Source organism: Pristiophorus japonicus, chromosome 20 (genome assembly GCF_044704955.1).
Source record: "Pristiophorus japonicus isolate sPriJap1 chromosome 20, sPriJap1.hap1, whole genome shotgun sequence".
Classification (NCBI taxonomy): Eukaryota; Metazoa; Chordata; class Chondrichthyes; family Pristiophoridae; genus Pristiophorus; species Pristiophorus japonicus.
This window is the reverse complement of record NC_091996.1, coordinates 11,172,029-11,191,394: the sequence shown is the minus strand read 5'-3', so window position 1 is coordinate 11,191,394 and position 19,366 is coordinate 11,172,029. Positions and strand designations below refer to the sequence as shown.

The 19,366-nt window shown below is 42.5% G+C and overlaps 1 protein-coding gene across 4 annotated transcripts in view; it reads right to left on the bottom strand.

The window, feature by feature from the left end:
* LOC139233160 (nucleus accumbens-associated protein 2-like) overlaps positions 1-19,366 on the bottom strand; it is a 101,910-nt gene that overhangs the window by 5,305 nt on the left and 77,239 nt on the right. For all 4 annotated transcript variants that reach the window (XM_070863748.1, XM_070863749.1, XM_070863747.1 and 1 more), the window contains 3 exons: positions 12,847-13,023; positions 2,424-2,529; positions 2,209-2,306 (listed from right to left, as the gene is read on the bottom strand). In XM_070863748.1, coding sequence (XP_070719849.1) covers positions 2,209-2,306; positions 2,424-2,529; positions 12,847-13,023 — 381 coding nt within the window. The remainder of the gene's footprint in view (positions 1-2,208; positions 2,307-2,423; positions 2,530-12,846; positions 13,024-19,366) is intronic.

Sequence of the window (19,366 nt, the reverse complement as noted above, 5' to 3'; positions counted from 1 at the left end):
AAATATGCCGTTGGCTTAAAAAAATATATACATTGATGTGATAATTCGAGCAGCCAGTCCCATACGTTTGCATTCCACGTCGCTGTATAGCACAGCAGAATTCAACAAACCTACAGGGACCAGCTTGTGCGAGCAATAATAAAGGAACGTGGCACACAGAAGCCAAACCTCCAAAACAGGATTCTAAAACCTGATGCTGAAGAGCTAAAGTAGAAGTGCTTTCTAATCCTCCCTGGGATGGGGGGGATTGTTCTATGAGGAGATTGAGTAGACTAGGCCTATATTCTCTAGAGTTTAGAAGAATGAGAGGTGATCTCATTGAAACATACAAAATTCTTACAGGGCTTGACAGGGTAGATGCAGGGAGGATGTTTCCCCTGGCTGCGGAGTCTAGAACCAGAGGTCACAGTCTCAGAATAAGGGGGTCGGCCATTTAGGACTGAGCTGAGGAGAAATTTCTTCACTCGGAGGTTGGTGAATCTCTGGAATTCTCTACCCCAGAGGATTGTGGAGGCTCAGTCTTTGAATATATTCAAGACAGAGATCAATAGATTTTTGGATATTAAGGGAATCAAGCAATTATGGGGACAGTGCAGGAAAGTGGAGTTGAGGTAGAAGATCAGCCATGATCGCATTGAATGGCGGAGCAGGCTCGAGGAGCCAAATGGCCTCCACCTGCTCCTAATTCTTATGTAATAGTTGCCAGGAAGTACCAGAGTGACTACTTTATTTCTTGCTCTCTTCTGGTTGAGAAAGCACTCAAGTCTTCCTCGAGATCATTTTGTATCAAACTTGAACTTGGCTTTCTCCATTTCGTCAATCTGTCACTTTCAATCACCTGACTTTGGACAGTGATAACTTGCCACAATAAACAAGGTTATAAAGGGGCTTTCCCCCCTCATATGGATTTTGGCTTCATTGATGGAATGAGTCTCTTGGTCACTTTCCAATCACTTCTAATTTTGTGCCTTTAATCTTCACTGACCTACATTGGTTCCCAGTTCCCAAACAGGGATTTACTCATGTTTAAATCCCTCCCAGGCTTCACCCTTTCCCACCTTTACAACCTTCTTCAGACCTGCAGTCCGTTCCCCAAATTCTTCGTTCCTCTGACTCTGGCTCATGCCTCCTCCACTTGCCCCATCAATGGCAATTGTGCCTTCAGCAACCCAAATCAACTAACTGGAATTCCCTCCCTAAACTCCTTCACCTCTTCATCGCCCTCTCCTCATTCAAGTCTCTCCTTAAAGCCCATCTCTTTGGCAAACCTGCCGAATTTCGCTTTTTTTGCCTTCCAATTGTGCTCACACAGCTGTGAAGTACTTGGGACAGTTTTCTACATTAAAGGATGCTATTTAAATGCAAGTTATTATTGTATGTTTTCATGTTCATGGTGCCAAAGATCATTTAGCTGTGCTGTGGACATGTCGAGCATGCTGAGGGGGGGAAAAAACAAAAACATTACATTTTCTCAGCCAATAGTACTTCTGCCCATGGAAAAGAGTTATTGGCACCAATTATGTCAGGTTGCTAGGCTCCTTTGAATTGTCATTCTGAAGTCATAAGAACATAAGAAAAAGGAGGAGTCGGCCAGACGACCCCTCGAGCCTACTCCGCCATTTAATAAGATCATGGCTGATCAGATCATGGACTCAGCTCCACTTCCCTGCCCGCTCCCCATAACCCCTTATCGGTTAAGAAACGGTCTATTTCTGTCTTAAATTTATTCAATGTCCCAGCTTCCACAGCTCTCTGAGGCAGCGACTTCCACAGATTTACAACCCTAAGAAATTTCTCCTCATCTGTTTTAAATGGGCAGCTCCTTATTCTAAGATCATGCCCTCTAGTTCTAGTCTCCCCCATCAGTGGAAACACTCTCTCTGCATCCACCTTGTCAAGCCCTCTCAAAAATCTTATACGTTTCGATAAGATCACCTCTCATTCTTCTGAATTCCAATGAGCAGAGACCCAACCTACTCAACCTTTCCTCATTAAGTCAACCCCCTTATCCTTTGGAGAAGGTATTAAATAGTGGTCGAGTTCGCAACAATAGGGGATGGGAGAGGGGAACCACAATATCCTGAAAAGCTACCCAATATGACATTTTTCTCCAAGATCCTAATGCATTCTCATTGATTATCCTACAACTTCAGACACGTACAGCATTTGTACTCCATCTATGATAAGAATGAATCATTTACAACTCACATTTTACTGCATTCAAGACCCGGCTATCAAGAGGCTTTCTACTGGGGTCACTCGTGGAAGAACGAATCCCAGTGCCGCAGCTATTTGCCAAAGTGTTGCTGAAAAGATAATGAAAAGCATCATTATTCTTGATGGACACAGAGTACGTTAAGCTGAGCAAAAGAGGCGATTGAAACCCGACTAGCACACTGCATGATCAAGCATCTGCCACTCACCGGTCAAAGAACGAGGCAAGCAGGCGGCGGAGGAGGACCTTGTGTTTGACCCCTGCACACAGGTGACAGTTCATCAGCTGGCCTCGTGTGATATAAACTCCAGAACCTGCAAAAGGACAAAGGCACTAAACGTCTGTGCACTATAGCTTTGCTTGTGCTATATTGGTTTCAGAAATGGACAGTAAAAAGTCATCTAATAGACATGTGGAAACAAGTCATCCTCGACTCCAAGGGACTGCCCAAGAGGAGAGATTGGATGGTAGAGTATCGTTGGGTGTTTCATATGGCTTTTCTTGAGAAATAATGACCATCTCCTTCATTTAAAAAAAAAAATGAGGAGCTGGTGTACATATTAATAACTGGAAAATGTTTGTATGGTGGAGTACTCTCTAAATTCCTGCCAGGGCCCGATGACCTGTCATACTTGGGTGTAGCCAGAAATGGGGTAGCAGGCCCACTTACATTTAAAGCTAGCCACCAAGTCAGGTTACAAGGTTTGCCAGACTAACAGCTACAAACTCTTCTTAAGATAGGAAATAATGTGTTTATTTTTAAATTACAATCCAAAACGTTATACAAGAACAGAAGAAATAGGAACATGAGGAGGCCATTTGGCCCTGCAATAAGATCATGGCTGATCTTCTACCTCAACTCCACTTCCCTCACTATTCCCATAGCATCCAAAAATCTAGCGATCTCGGTCTTGAATATACTCAACGATTGAGCCTCCACAGCCCTCTGGGGTAGAGAATTCCAAAGATTCCCAACCCCAAGTGAAGAAATTTCTTCTCATCTCAGTCCTAAATGGCCGACCCCTTATCCTGAGACTGTGACCCCTAGTTCTAGACGCCCCAGCCTGGAGGAAACATCCTCCTTGCATCTACCCTTGTCAAGCCTCTGAAGAATTTTATACATTTCAATGAGATCACACCTCATTCTTCTAAACTCCAGTGAATATACACGTAGTCTACTCAATCTCTCAGGACAATCCCTTCATCCCAGGAATCAGTCTAGTAAGTGGATAGTAGAATCGCAGATTTTTCATTTTTAACTGCTTACCAGAAAATCCTCTAACATTTGCTAATCTATGTGCACTGCATGTGCAGGTGTCTATGACATTTGCTAATCCCAATTCAAATGCTCAGATGTATAATTTTATTGCCACCTCTCCATCCATCCAGATTCAAAAAGTATTAACTTTATTTGAAGTATCATGACTATATAAGTACTCAAAGTCTGATTTTTTTTTTTAAATAACTAAACTTCGGTACATCTCTTTCTCCCCCCCCCACCAGCAAATGTGCTTTACACTGTCTAATCGCTTGCTTGACGCAGAATCCATCAATCTATCACGATCGCTGAAGGGATTAGTTGAGCACTGAAATCTTAAAAGGTTTGAATAATTAGAGCATACAACTAGCCATGAATACATTTAATCTACATACATACAATGTTCTATTCATTAGAAAACCTCTCATTTGTTCCATTCAGAAGCTTTAGATCAACAATAGTTGTGCAAGGTTGCGACAGAAAGGGGACACTGCAAAAATGCAACATATTTTCAACTTTGCACATTGGTGCACTGATACAAAATCTTGTCATGAAAAAAGATTATTCAATAGTAATTGATGCTGATGTTCATGTGCAGAGTTTATGAATATTTAAGTAGATCCATCAGCTAACAACATACTTAGAAAATGTGCGATACAGCACAGAATTTCTTGTTAACAATCTGGTACCAATACATTCCATCTACTGGTTCTTAATTTATTTTATGTCAGCATCATAATGGTTCCATAATCTCCTTATTTTGTGCGAATTGAACCACTCGAAGCTAGGAGTTTAGGTGCAAGATGGGAACCTAAGATTCAAATATCAATGAGAATCCATTTTTTTCTGTGGAGGGTTGAGAGTCACCCTCGAGTGGTTCAATTCGCACAAAATAAGGAGATTATGGAACCATTATGATGCTGGCATAAAATAAATTAAGAACCAGTAGATGGAATGTATTGGTACCAGATTGTTAACAAGAAATTCTGTGCTGTATCGCACATTTTCTAAGTATGTTGTTAGCTGATGGATCTACTTAAATATTCATAAACTCTGCACATGAACATCATAAAATTACATTCAGAATTGCTCAATATTATATCAACAGCTCATTTAAAAAAAAAATCACTCAGGATGTGGGCATCGCTGCCAAGGCCAACAATCGCCCATCCCTAGTTACTCGAGAAGGTGGTGGTGGAGAGACTTTTTCTCGGACTGCTTCAGTCTCTTTGGTGAAGGTTCTCCTAACAGTGCTGTTGAATTCCAGGATTTGGAATGAGCAACGTGAAGGAAGGGTGGCAATATATCACCAAGTCAGGATGGTGTGTGATTTGGAGAGTGCAATGTATGCACATGTGAGTATGCTCACAGGTTGGCTGAGCTGTTGAGTTGGGAGTGGCTTAGCCAGTCACGTGATGTTCACAAGACTCAATAAAACTGCAGCCAATTGGGTTCAGGGGGTCCACGATGAGGCAGGTGGTTATGAGCCTGGTGGATGAACTGGTAATGTGCAGTGTGATTGTCAAACCGCTGCTAATAAACTAACTAGTTCTTAATAGCAATGTGTTGCTATGAATTCTTATGCAAAGAGCCCATGAAGCAAATACATTACAGAGGGGAACTTGGAAGTGGTGGTGTTTCCATGCACCTGCTGTGCTTGTCCTGCTAGATGGTGGAGGTCGTGGGTTTTGGAAGAGCTATCTAAGAAGCCTTGGTGAGTTGTTGCAGTGCATTGTGTAGACTGTACACGCTGCAGTCAAGGTGCGCCAATGGTGTAGGGAGTGGATGTTTAAGATAGTAGATGAGCTGCAGAACAAGTGGACGGTTTTGTCCTGGATGGTGTTGAGCTTCGAGTGTTGTTTCTGCTGCACCCGTCCAAACAAGTGGAGAGTATTCCATCACCCTTATAACTTGTGTCTTGTAGGTGGTGGAGAGTCAAGTGGTGAGCCACGAGTTAATGGCCCGGAATTTGCGGTTGTAATGACGGCGGAATGGTCAGCGTTTGCCGTCATTACGACTGTGAAACTGACAGCAACTTCTGGCGTTTGCACATGTGCAGTTAAATGCGGAAATCCAGAATTGAAATCACTGAACAAGAACTTCAGCTTTTATGCTGTAATATTGCTGTTAACAAACCCCGAAAAAGTTAAGTCTTGTTCAATGAGGTGTAACTGGATTTTTAATGGCATACTGAGTCATAACTACAGCAACCGCTCTGGCCCTGAAAAACTAATTTAATATTTGTGGAATGTCCAATTTTTTCATGATAAAAAATTCCATGGTTTTTAATTTTTAAAAATTAAGTTTGTTTAGGATATTTCAGTTTCTACCATCATTCTGTGTGCATGTCTAACACTATGATTAAAATCTGTAAAATGATTAAAAAGTGAAGGTTAACCATTGCATTTTACTTCCTGGTTTGCTGTCTGTGAGAATTCTTCAATGTGATTGGTTGCTTAGCTAGCTGATGACATCACTGTTGCTGGATGCTGGAGATCCCCTGGACATGGCACCAAAATTAAATTAACGTCGGGAGAGGTGAAATTGCCACAGAGCTTGCTAGATCTTTGTGGTCAGCTTTCATCGAGATCGGGGCGAGCGCCATCACTTCACCGCTGACCGCAAAATCCGAGCCAATATAAGTGACATTTGCATACGGACGGATGTTAAATGTATCACTATGATTTGGTCCATATGTTAAACGTTATCATTTTTTTTTTTAAACTGCTCAAAGACCTCTCTCTTTAGGTCTTAAAAACAAAGCGCAAGTTTTGCTTCATTGATTTTGTGGATTTGCAGTGAGTCACTGGTGCATTTCCTCTTTATGTAAACTATCAGTGTATTCTCAATAGCCAACAGGTCACAAATATGATTGTTTTTTATTCTCCCAACACCAATCATTGCTGAAATAACAGCCCCCTTTTAAAAAGTGAAAAATGTTGGCATTGAACATTTGCGCCCATGCTGCAAGTGAGGCAGACAACAGGGTCATGGGATAGTCAAGAGGGACCCGGTTACTACCAAACTGTAACTGAAAACTGCAGAGCAAACTCCAAACCTCGGAACCAATGCACGTCGCTCCTGCATGCATTAAACCCTAGAATGGCAAGAGTTTGTCGACCCTCCCTTCTATCCCAAAAACAAATTGCAAAATGCTGCTGGCCAGCCTGGTTTATGTTGCTTGCTCAGCATTATTCTATTTTGTTGTGTTCTCGCTTCTGCTTTTTGTTTCTCTCTGAAGGAATTCAATGATAACAAATGGAAGGGGTTTGATCTAATAAATGCCGCAGCATTACCACCTGAAAGGGCATGGCACAGGTCTAGTCTAGCTGGTGTTAAACGTTACCCAATTTTCACTAATAATCTGTAGACTATTACACTTCTAAATTACCAAAATGCACGGAGATCTAAAACTAATGTTGTGCTCAAGATATTGGGCCCAAGTTTCCACATGATTCGCGCTTGATTTTTTAGGAGCAACTGGTGGAGAACGGACTATTTTAGAAATCGCAATTCTCCACATTTTTTTTTCTGCAGTTCTAGTCAGGTAGAACAGTTCTACTTTAGAACAGAATTTTTTCTTCAAAAGGGGGCGTGTCCGGCCACTGACGCCTGATTTGAAAGTTTCCACAGTGAAAATGTACTCCAAACTAAAGTAGAATGGAGCCAGTGAAGATTTTTGTAGAACTCTACACATTAAAAAATCAGGCGCAGGTTACAAATTAGGCGTCCAGAACGAGGTGGGGGGGAGGGGAAGGGAACTCATTAAATTCGACAATAAATCCTTATTTATACTTCTACAAATAAATCCAACCTGAATAAACATTTATAAGCCAAGAAAAGATTAAATAAACCATCTTCCTACCTGTGTGAAAGTGCTTCAGCCAGGGAGAATTCTGCAGCCGTTCGAGCTGCTGAGCGGGAGGGGGAGAGAGAGAGAGAGGGAGGGAGGGAGGGGAGCAGGAGGGGGGGGGGGGGGGGGGGGAGGGTCGGGGGAAGCGGGCCTCGGGTCGGGGCGGGGGGAGCGGGTCTCGGGAGCGGGTGTCGGGGGAGCGGGTGTCGGGTCTGGTCGGCGGGTCTGGTCGGCGGGGGGGGGGGGGAGCGGGTGTCGGGTCTTGTCGGGGGCGGGGAGCAGGAGCTGGCCGTGGGAGGAGCCTCATTCACGCAGCCCCAGTGAGGCCATTCAGCCAGGGCTAGGGGCTGCATGCTTCGGGCCCCTCCCACACAGTTCAGCACCTGGAGCTACTGCACTTGCGTGCCGACTGTAGCGCGCATGTGCAGAGGTCCCGGCGCTGTGCCGGGACCTGGCTCCGCCCCCCCCACAGCTCGTGCTGGCTGCGCCGAGTGCCACAGGACCTGTAAGTAGGTGGAGAATACCGAGGATTTTTTTTAGGCGCGAAAAACGGGCGCCCAGCTCGGAGGGGCGCCCGTTTTTTTTCTTGTGGAAACTTGGGCCCATTGATCCTAAAGTGACAGCTGGGTGCCATAAAATGCTTTAGTATCTAGCTGTCACTTTAAACAACATCTTGAACAAACAATATTACATGCTACAGCATGAATTTGAAATGTGTCATTATCAAACCCGATTTTTGTGCAATACCCTCCAGACTCAAATACTGAGATGCACTAAACCAAATCTATAACGGGTGAACACCATCACGCAGCACTGTGGAATCAAGGAGGCACAAAAGATTGCGGTAACTCTGGCTTCAAGATGCACATTGTGTCCATTAAACCGTAATAGATGAATACAAACTACTATGAAAAGGCAAGAGCTGTGAAGTATAAATGACTGCACATCTTTGCAACATTCAATTCACTGGAGGAAACTATCATTTTTTTTTTTTAAGAAAGACCTTTTGGTGTTCTCATTTGGGACGGAACTCAATTTCAAACTAAAACATTTTCACATGCTTTTTGAACACTTGATAGAGCCCAGAAACAAAATCGAAAGGAATAAGCATTTGCAACTGACAACTGAGGCACAGCATATGGTGTATGTATTGCACTCGTGTGGTACATGGTCGTCTAACTCAGCTCAGACAGACTCTGGGAGAAATAGGGACTGGAGGTTATGCGCTTCCCACCGGGAGGGAAGATAAATCTCTCGAGCCATTCGTTGGCCAAAACGGCAGAATTACGAAGATAAAACTAAAACAGTTAGAGACAATTAAAGTCAAAGATTATTTATAACTTTGCAATATTTGTACTTGGATGCCATCAGTTGTTGATTTAGTTGTAGGAACCTTACACTGAAACAACAGTGACGGGATTTGTTAAGATGGACACTTCAATGCACATTGCAGATATTTTAGAAAAAGCCAAGTGTCTGGAAAGAGGTTTGAAACAACAACTTGCATTTATACAGAATCTTTAATATAGTAAAAGCATCCCAAGGCACTTCACAAGAGTAGACAAAATTCAACACCGAGCCACATAAGGAGATATTTGGGCAGGTGACCAAAAGCTTGGTCAAAGAGGTAGATTTTAAGGAACGTCTTACAAGAAGAGAGAAAGACAGAGAGGCGGTGAGGTTTCGAGAGGGAATTCTAGAGTTTGGGGCCTTGGCGGCTGGAGGCACGGCTGCCAATGGAAGAGCGATTAAAATCAGGGAATGGCAAGAGGCCAGAATTGAAGGAGCGAAGAGATCTCAGAGCTGGAGGAGTTTACAGAGATAGGGAGGGGTGAGGCCATGGAGGGATTTGAATACAAGGATGAGAATATTTAAATCAAGGCATTGCCAGTCCAGAATGTCTCTGTCTACAAGTAGAAAAACCAAGTGAAAGTTCTATATGGATAAGTTGGCAGGTAATGCTGGAGTGCAGCTGGCTAAGGAGCACAGAGATCAACGTTGCAGGATTATGACGTGTACAGAGGTGGGCCAATAAGTTACAACTTCAAAGAACCAATTGTTTGAGAAAGTCAATTTTGTCCTGCTGGGCACAAAAATGTAGAAAGTCTGCATTTAAAATGCCAGAAGTCTAATTAGTTAATAAAACGGTTAACTGAAAGACTGATCACCCACGGCTCCAGATCGGACTACTCGAATGGATGTTGGCTTGGCATGTTTATTCTTAGGGCTACATTATCTCCACTGACGTAGCGCACATAGCAGAGGCTAGTAGCACCAAAACTTAATTATTGTTCATCAGGTGATATAGCAGTCTACTGAATGCAAACGAGCCAAAGGTGGGCAGAGGAAACCTTACAAGGAAACCCTCAAAGCCTCCCTGAAAAAGTGCAACATCCCCACTGACACCTGGGAGTCCCTGACCAAAGACCGCCTTAAGTGGAGGAATTGCATCTGGGAGGGTGCTGAGCACCGAGTCTCATCGCCGAGAGCATGCAGAAATCAAGTGCAGGCAGCGGAAAGGGCGTGCGGCAAACCAGTCCCACCCACCCTTTCCCTCAACGACTATCTGTCCCACCTGTGACAGAGTCTGTGGTTCTCATATTGGACTGTTCAGCCACTTAAGGACTCATTTTAAAGAGTGGAAGCAAGTTTTCCTCGATTCCGGGGGACTGCCTATGATTGATGATTCTCCTGAAGTGCCCGAGAGCCCCAAGTGTTCTAAAATTACTGGTGTTTCTCAGGCTACTGCTCTTCCCCATCATTAAAAAAGGTATTGAATACCTGCTTAAAAGCTACGAGCTAAAGGCAGCATGGGAGCAAACATTTTGCCTACAATCAAAACTTCCTCTCGATGTGACATACATATGAACATACAGAAAAGGACAGGAAAAGACCAGCTGGTCCATCAAGCCTGTCCCAAACAGTCGTGATGCAACAAAGCATCACGACTCTGTGTACTCTTCCACTCATCATGTAATCTGGGAGAAGAAAAACAAAGAAAAAACCCTAGTCCAATTAATGGGGAAAAATATCTAGAGAAATTCCTCTCCGATCCCCAAAAGGGCATCAAAATGAGTTCCCGGAGACCATGAAGTACATACCCCAACGTCCCACCTACTTAGTGTACAGTGATATTAGCCACAATAAGAAACTTGTCTAGAATTGTAGAATAGTACAGCACAGGAGGCCATTCGGCCCATCGAGTCTGTGCCGGCTCTTTCGAAGAGTAATTCAGTTAGTCCCACTCCTCCGCTCTTTTCCCATATCCCTGCAATTTCTTTCCTCCTTCAAGTATTAATCCAATTCCTTTTGAAGGCTACTGAATCTGCATCCACCACCCTATTAGAAATCTTAACCACTCATTGCGTAAAAAAGTTTTTCGTCATGTCGCCTCTGGTTCTTTTACCAATCACCTTAAATCTGCGCCCTTTGGTTACTGACCCTTCAGCCACTGGAAACAGTTTCTTTATTTACGCTATCGAAACCCTGCACGATTTTAAAGATCTCTATCAAATCTCCTCTTAGCCTTCTCTGCTCTAAGGAGAATAACCTCACCTTCTCCAGTCTATCCACGTAACTGCAATCCCTCATCCCTGAAACCATTCTAGTAAATATCTTCTGTACTCTCTCCAAAGCCTTCACGCCCTTCCTAAAGTGCGGTGCCCAGAATCGGACACAATACTCCAGCTGGGACCGAACCAGTGTTTTATATAGGTTTAGCATAACTTCCTGGCTTTTGTGCTCTATGCCTTCTATTTATAAAGCCCAGGATCTCATGCGCTTTATTAACTGCTTTGTTAACCTGTCCCGTCACCTTCAAAGGTTTGTGCACAAACACTCCCAGGTGTCTCTCTTCCTGCACCTGCTTTAAAATTGTAACATTTACCTTGTACTGTCTCTCCTCAACCTGCCTACCAAAATGCATCACCTCTCACTTTTCTGTGTTGAATTTCATCGGCCATGTGTTCGCCCATTCCATCAGCCTGCATGTCCTCCTGAAGTCTTCACCGTTTACTACACTTCCAAGTTTCGTGCCATCTGCAAATTTGGAAATTGTGCCCTGCACCTCCAGGCCATTAATGTATATCGAGAAACAGCAATGTCCCTAGTACTGGTTTATATCCTTTTTGAATCGTTGCAGGGAATCTGCACTCTCTACACGAGCAAGTAACTTGCTCCAAGTGACGACCACCCTCCGAGTAAATAAAAACCTGCCGAAGTCTACCCCAGTCCTATGCTTACAGCTCACAGGCTGCTTAGGTGGATAGCAAGACTCAGGGGCCATATATAAAGTTTGAATCAATGTTCTCATAAATTTGCATATATCCCAAGCTCCTGGTATGAACAGATCTGTGTGTTCTCAGCCAATAGCACCAAGAAAAGCATTTTCCCAACTTCCAGACCTATAAAATTCAAACAAGGTAATTCCAGAAAATAACAGAAATGCAAGAAAGACGGAATTGTTTGGGCTTCGTGAGCCACATCATCAGGATTCGGGGCAGCACATCACGGGTCCTGGTTTGGACAGCTTCCCCGATTAGAGGAACACAGCTAGGGCGATGGTGATAGCAGCATTCTAACTGGGTGCAATGACAGTCAATTGAGCCAAGGTAGGAGGAGAAAAAGAGGGCAGAAAAGCAAAAAGGGGAGCAAGATAAAGATTAGTCAAGGTTCCTTGCTTCTCAATTGCCATCCCTGCTGAATAATATGTGGACATTGTCACAGCTGAGCCTAATCCTATCTGTGCTCAATCATTGGTTGCCAAGTAAGGGAATCAAGGGATATGGAGACAGTGCAGGAAAGTGGATTTGAGGTAGATGATCAGCCATGATCTTATTGAATGGCGGAGCAGGCTCGAATGGCTGAATGGCCTACTCCTAATTCTTATGTTCTTAACTCACTTCATGAATTGGGCTAAATATTTTATTGCACTTCAGAAATGTTCTACAGTACAGCATTTAAAACCAAGTTAACTAAGGTGCAGAAAAAGGAGCCAAAAACTTGACCACCACTAACCCAGAGCTATAATTTTATAGCACATATATATCACATCAGTGGCTTATTCTAGAATTGGGCTGCTTTTAATCATTAGGGAATGATCACCATTTCCCCCCCCCCCTCCTAAAACGGGATTTGCCCCCACTGCACTGCACTTGGATTGAACAAAAAAAAATATGAAACGGTTTTCGATTCAGCTCAGACCTATCCTGGCTGCCCTTGCAACCATTCTCCAGGGTTTCCATTTCTCAGCTCTTCTGCCCAATTGGACCACGCTGAAGTTCCATGCATCATCGGCAAGGAGTAAATGCACTCAATAATCAAAATCAAGGAACTCAAAAGGTGGCATCAATAAAGCATGCAGGAGGCTCAGTGATTTACTAAAACAAGTAACTGAGGCGTAAAGAACCTCTCTGCAGTCAGGAGACTCAGTCCTTTGCTACTGTTTATTTTGCAGTAATTCATTGAGCCTTGTACCTCTATCACAAGTGACTGATCTCAAAGATTTTAAATGATGTTTACCTGAGACAAGTTCTAGTTTCTCGCCAGGATCACCCTCCGAGTACAGCTTTGGATGACATCGGTAGCCAATCTGACTGATGAGACTAGCGGGAAGTGCGACCAGATCACGGCGAACTAGCACACAGGAGCGATTTTCTACTGTCATGTGGCTTGCCAACTGCCCAACTTTCTCTTGTGCTAAAAATACAAAAAGAAGCAAGCAGAAACAATTAAAAGTACAGTAATGTACAATAATACTGCAGACATGACATTCAAATGACCCAAAAATTGGAGTGGCTGGAGGGGGGGGAAATCTGGGTTTACGCTTAGTCATCTTAGGATTCAAGAAAATGTGGGCAATTTTTAACAACTCAATAAAACAAAGCAGCTGTTTCTCTTCAACTAAATCCTGTGTGAAAATATCTGTGGTTAAATCTACACTGTGTAAATTGTGACTGACGTTCAGTCGGAAGTCTTTTTAGTCTTAGTTTGATGTTGGCACGCGTTACACAGCTTCATGAACTGTGTTCACCTCCTGTGATTCACAAGGAACATCCTTACAATTATGAAGCTGAAAGTTTAGTAAAATTCAGTCTGTCCAAATTTTGCTCAAAAGTATTTCAAAACTTAGCATTGGCAGAAAATGTCAGTTTTAAGAAAAATAGATTTAAAACAAGTGTGTCAGGAACAGAGACAGTTCCTTTTAAGTCAATAATCTATTTGACAATATTCACCGACCAGGAATTCACCAAAGCTTTCACATTGTGCCAATCTTGTGTGGAATTACTCTAGAATTAAAGATTTTTGAAAATGTTGAATTATTCCAAAGCAATTATTTGGAAAATTTTGAAAAAGCGCCGACAGAAGTCATATGTACTGTGTAAAGCTATCTGATGGTGATAAGATCAATAGATGTTTACAACACAGAAGGCCGCCAGTCGGTCAAATATTTCTATGCCAACTCTTTGCAAGAACAATCCAAAACGAATCCCACTGCCCTGCGCTCTTCCCGTAGCCTGTATCTTCCTCTGCTTCAAATACTTATTCCTTAAAAGATGCAATGGTCACTCTCAAACACTCCAGCATTCCTTGCTTCAACAATCCTCTGCATAAAGAAATTTATCCTAACTTCAACTCCCCAACCAGAGGAAATACTTTCCCTACTAACAACTTGCATTTACATAGTGCCTTTAATGCAGTAAAATGTCCCCAGGTGCCTCACAGTAGTGTTAACAGACAGAATTTGACACCGAGCCACAGAGACATTAGGACAGGTGACCAAAGAGGCAGGTATTAAAGGGGAGAGAGGGGGAGAGAGGCGGCGAGGTTTAGGGAGGGAATTCCAGAGCTTAGGGCCTTAGCAGTTGAAGGCTGCTAATGTTCGGGCGAAGAAAATCGGGGATGTACAAGAATTGGAGGAACGCAGAGTTCTCGGAGGGTTGTAGACCTGCAGTAGGTTAGAGAGATAGGGAGGGGCAAGGTCATGAAGGGATTTGAACACAAGACTGAGAATTTTAAATTCAAGGTGTTGCTGGATCGGGCTGCCAATGTAAGTCAGCAGGCACAGGGGTGATGGGTGAACGAGACTTATTGCGAGTTAGGACAAGGGCAGCCGAGTTTTATGGAGGCCGGCCAGGAAAGCATTTGAAGAGTCGAGTCTGGCGGTAGCAAAAGCATGGATGAGAGTTTCAGCAGATGAGCTGAGATAGGGGCAGAGACGGGCGATATGGAATCGGAGCTGGGCCTTGGTGATGGAGAATATATGGGGTCGGAATCTCAGCTCAGGGTCAAATAGAACGTAAAGGTTGCCAACAGTCTGACTCTTAAGTGCCCTCTGAAGTGGTCTAGCAAGCTACTCTATCAGGGTAACTAGGGATGGGTAATAAATGCCAGACTTGTCAGCAACATCCACAACAGGAGAATGAATCAAAAATCAGGTGATAATGAATGAACATTTTTGCCTTAATATTTCTTCAAGTTCTGATAATGCTCAAACTTGAAATATATTCACAAAGCGTATCTTCTTTAGTGTTCCTTTGCTTTTAAAATTCGATACCAAAAGGGGTTCAGATAATACACATAAACCACTTTAACTTTACACGCAAGGTTTATATGGTCATATAAACCTCTTCAAAAGATTACTTTCCTGTAAATGACCAATCTGTATTGTCACCTAGATGGACAGACAAGGACAGCAGGTACATGGGAACACCCATCACCTCCACGTTCCCCTCCAAGTCACACACCATCCTGACTTGGAAATATATCGGCCGTTGCTTCATTGTCGCTGGGTCAAAATCCTGGAACTCCCTCACTAACAGCACTGTGGGAGCACCTTCACCACACAAACTGCAGCGGTTCAAGGCGGCAGCTCAGCGCCACCTTCTCAAGGGCAATAAATGCTGGTTTTGCAAGCGGCGCCCGCATCCCATGAATGAATCTTTTAAAAATGATCCTCCCCATTCACAGCAAGCCACACAGTATTTCTTTGGAACAGCGATGAGTAAATGTGGACAAGCAGTGTGATCTTCAATTGAAATGTGAGGAGAGATTGAGTGAAAACACTGATGGAAATACTGCAGGCGAGAGCTGGCATTCAGTGCTACAGCATGTTGATGGGACTGCTGTATCATTAGAGGAGTACAAAATACCTTTGCGATAATGATCCCCAACACCACTAAGATCCTGACTGGGTCATTGGTGGACATGTTGAGCAGTGGTTAGATACTTGCCTGAGCAGTGAAGGTCATTCTTCACAACTTGTGTGCTCCTCCCAAACGCTGGTTATGAGACACCAGCAGAGATCGGAGTGAGGCTTGCCTGCCTGCTCACCTTAATCTCAAAAGAACATTTGTCGAGAATGGAGGACGACAATCAAATTGAGAATAATCTATGTGAAGGTATACAATACTGGACAAACTAAACTAAAAACGGAAATGAGTACTTTGTTCAATATCAGAAGAACAATTTTCCATTGCAAGTCTGGTGCTTTACCTTGTAAACATTATGCCTTTCATTTTCAGTGCTTAAATGAAAGCAAATTGATTTGAATAAAATTTTTATACAAAAAGAAATTGAGACAATAGCCAGAGGACTAAAATATTGAAACTGTAATGTAGCACCTTTTACAGAAATCAACAAGACATGTCCTACAGGTATTGTTCCTAGTTTTTATAGCAACAGAGTGGAGATGGGAATAAGTAATGCAGATCAAAATGACCTCCTTCTGAGTAACCTCCCTAGGTTCTCAAGGTTCTGACCAATGCAAGATACTTTTGAACATATATCTCTCATTTGGCCTTCTATTTCACTTAAGGGCTCCTGGGGGTGACCTAATAGAGGTATTTAAAATTATGAAAGTGTTCAATAAGGCAGATGTACAGAAAATGCTTCTGCTTGTAGGGAATCCAAAGCTAGAGATCATAAATATAAGATAGTCACTAATACATCCATTAAGAAAGTCAGGATAAACTTCTTTACCCAGAGAATGGTTATAATTTGGAACTTGCTACCACAAGGAGTAGTTGAGGCAAATAGGATTACACCAGTCCTTGCCAACATTTATGCTCCACTCCAGCCTCCTCCAGTCTTTCCTCATCTAAATCTATCAGCATAACCCTCCATTCCCTTCTCCCCCATATGCTTGTCTAGCCGCCCCTTAAATGCATCTATACTATTCGCTTCAATCACTCCTTGGTAGCGAGTTCCACGGTCTCACCACTCTTTGGGTAAATGTTTCTTCTGAATTCCCTATTGGATTTCTTGGTGACTATCTTATATTGATGTCCTCTAGTTATGTTCTTCCCCACAAGTGGAAACATTCCCTCTGTAACCACTATCAAAACCTTTCATAACTTTAAAGATCTCTACTGGAGAGCAGGCCATCCTAGACTGGGTCTTGTGTAATGAGAGAAGAGTGACCATAATATGGTAGAATTCTTCATTAAGATGGAGTGTGACAGTTAATTCAGAGACTCGGGTGCTGAACTTAAAGAAAGGTAACTTCGATGGTATGAGACGTGAATTGGCTAGGATAGACTGATGAATGATACTTAAAGGGTTGACGGTAGATAGGCAATGGCAGACATTTAAAGATCACATGGATGAATTACAACAATTGTACATCCCTGTCTGGCATAAAAATAAAACGGGGAAGGTGGCCCAACCGTGACTAACAAGGGAAATTAGGAATAGTGTTAAATCCAAGGAAGAGGCATATAAATGGGCCAGAAAAAGCAGCAAACCTGCGAACTGGGAGAAATGTAGAATTCAGCAGAGGAGAACTCACTAAGGAAGACACGAATAACCTCCCGAAAATACTAGGGGACCGAGGGTCTAGCAAGAAGGAGGAACTGAGGGAAATCTTTGTCAGTCAGGAAATGGTGTTAGGGAAATTGATGGGATTGAAGGCCGATACATCCCCAGGGCCTGATAGTCTACATCCCAGAGTACTTAAGGAAGTGGCCCTAGAAACAGTAGATGCATTGGTGGTCATTTTCCAACATTCCATGAACTCTGGATCAGTTCCTATGGATTGGAGGGTAGCTAATGTAACACCACTTTTTAAAAAAGGAGGGAGAGAGAAAACAGGGAATTATAGACCGGTTAGCCTGACATCGGTACTGAAATCAATTATTAAAGATGTAATAGCAGCGCATTTGGAAAGCAGTGACAGGATCGGTCCAAGTCAGCATGGATTTATGAAAGGGAAATCACAATTGACAAATCTTCTAGAATTTTTTGAGTATGTAACTAGTGGAGTGGATAAGGGAGAACCAGTGGATGTGGTGTATTTGGACTTTCAAAAGGCTTTTGACAAGGTCCCACACAAGCAATTAGTGTGCAAAATTAAAGCAAATGGGATTGGGGGTAATGTATTGACGTGGATAGTGTACTCTTAAGTGTGGCCTCACCAAGGTTCGATACAGGTTTAGTATAATTTCCCTACTTTTCAATTCTATACCTCTAGAAATAAAGCCTAGTGCTTTTTTACGATAACTATCTGTTTGTCCTTATGGCACAACACCTTTTTCTAACGAATTATTAAATATGTGCAGTAACGCCTCTGCTATCTCTTCCCTATATTCTTTTAAAATGCATTGATGCAATCCAGCTGGACCAGGGGTTTTATCCTCCGAGTTTGATTAGTTTTTTAATATATCTCTTCTTTTTATTTTAAATACACTTATCTCATCATCTAATGTCATGTCCGCCTGTTCTATCGCCCTGGTAAATAGGGAAGCAAAATAATTATTTAATATTTCTGCCATCTCTCTATTGTTACCTGTGGTATTATCCTGTCTATCTCCTAATGGCCTTATTCCTATCCCAATCTTCCTTTTTTATTGATGTGGCTGTAAAATATTTTACTATTTTGTTTTATGTTCCTTGGTAATTTAATTTCATAGTTCCTCTTTGCCTTCCTAATAGGTTTTTGACCTCTCCTAATTTCTTTGTTTTCTCCCTTACCATGCGGTCTATGCACTTAATGTATGCTTCTTTCCTTACCCACAATTGTTCCCTTATGGCTTTATTCATCCATGGAGTCTTGTTAGTGCTTAGTTTGTTTTTGCCTTTTAGTGGAATATATTGTTCCTGCACTCTGTTGAACACTCTTTTAAATGTTTCCCATTGCCGTTGTACATCGTTGTTTGCCAATATCGTTGCCCATTTTATTTTCCCAAGTTCTATTCTCAGCCTCTTAAAACCAGTTTTTCTCCAATCTATTACCCTGGTTTTCATCATACATATGTCCTTCTCAATTATCATCTTAAAGTGTATTATATTATGGTCACTATTGCCTAGATGTTCCCTTGCTTTTACTTCTCTTATCTGCTCTGGTTCATTCCCCATATTCTTATGATATTGAACAAAGTACTCATTTCCATTTTTAGTTTTGTTCATCCAGTATTGTATACCTTCACAGATTGTTCTCAATTTGATTTTCCTCCTTCATTCACTAAATATATTCAAAAGGGAGTTAGATGAAGTCCTTACTACTAGGGGGATCAAGGGGTATGGCGAGAAAGCAGGAAGGGGGTACTGAAGTTGCATGTTCAGCCATGAACTCATTGAATGGCGGTGCAGGCTAGAAGGGCCGAATGGCCTACTCCTGCACCTATTTTTCTATGTTTCTATGTTTCTATTCTCGACAAATGCCATTTTGAGATTAAGGTGAGCAGGCAGGCAAGCCTCACTCCGATCTATGCTGATGTTTCATAATCAGCATTTGGGAGGAACACACAAGTTGTGAAGAGTGATGTCCACCCCTCCAGAAAATATCTAACCACTGCTCAACATGTCCACCAATGACCCAATCAGGATCTTAGTGGCGTTGGGGATCATTATCACAAAGTTTTTTTTTTGTACTCCTCTAATGATACAACAGTCCATCAACATGCTCTACTACCAAACTGCTGTCATTTTATTCCTCTCAACGATCCCAGTGCTAGGTCATTTGATCTTTACATGAATTTAGGGTTGAAAATAGGAATTTTAGCAAAAACAATTGTATTCTTTGGTGCTCAATGTAAGACATGCG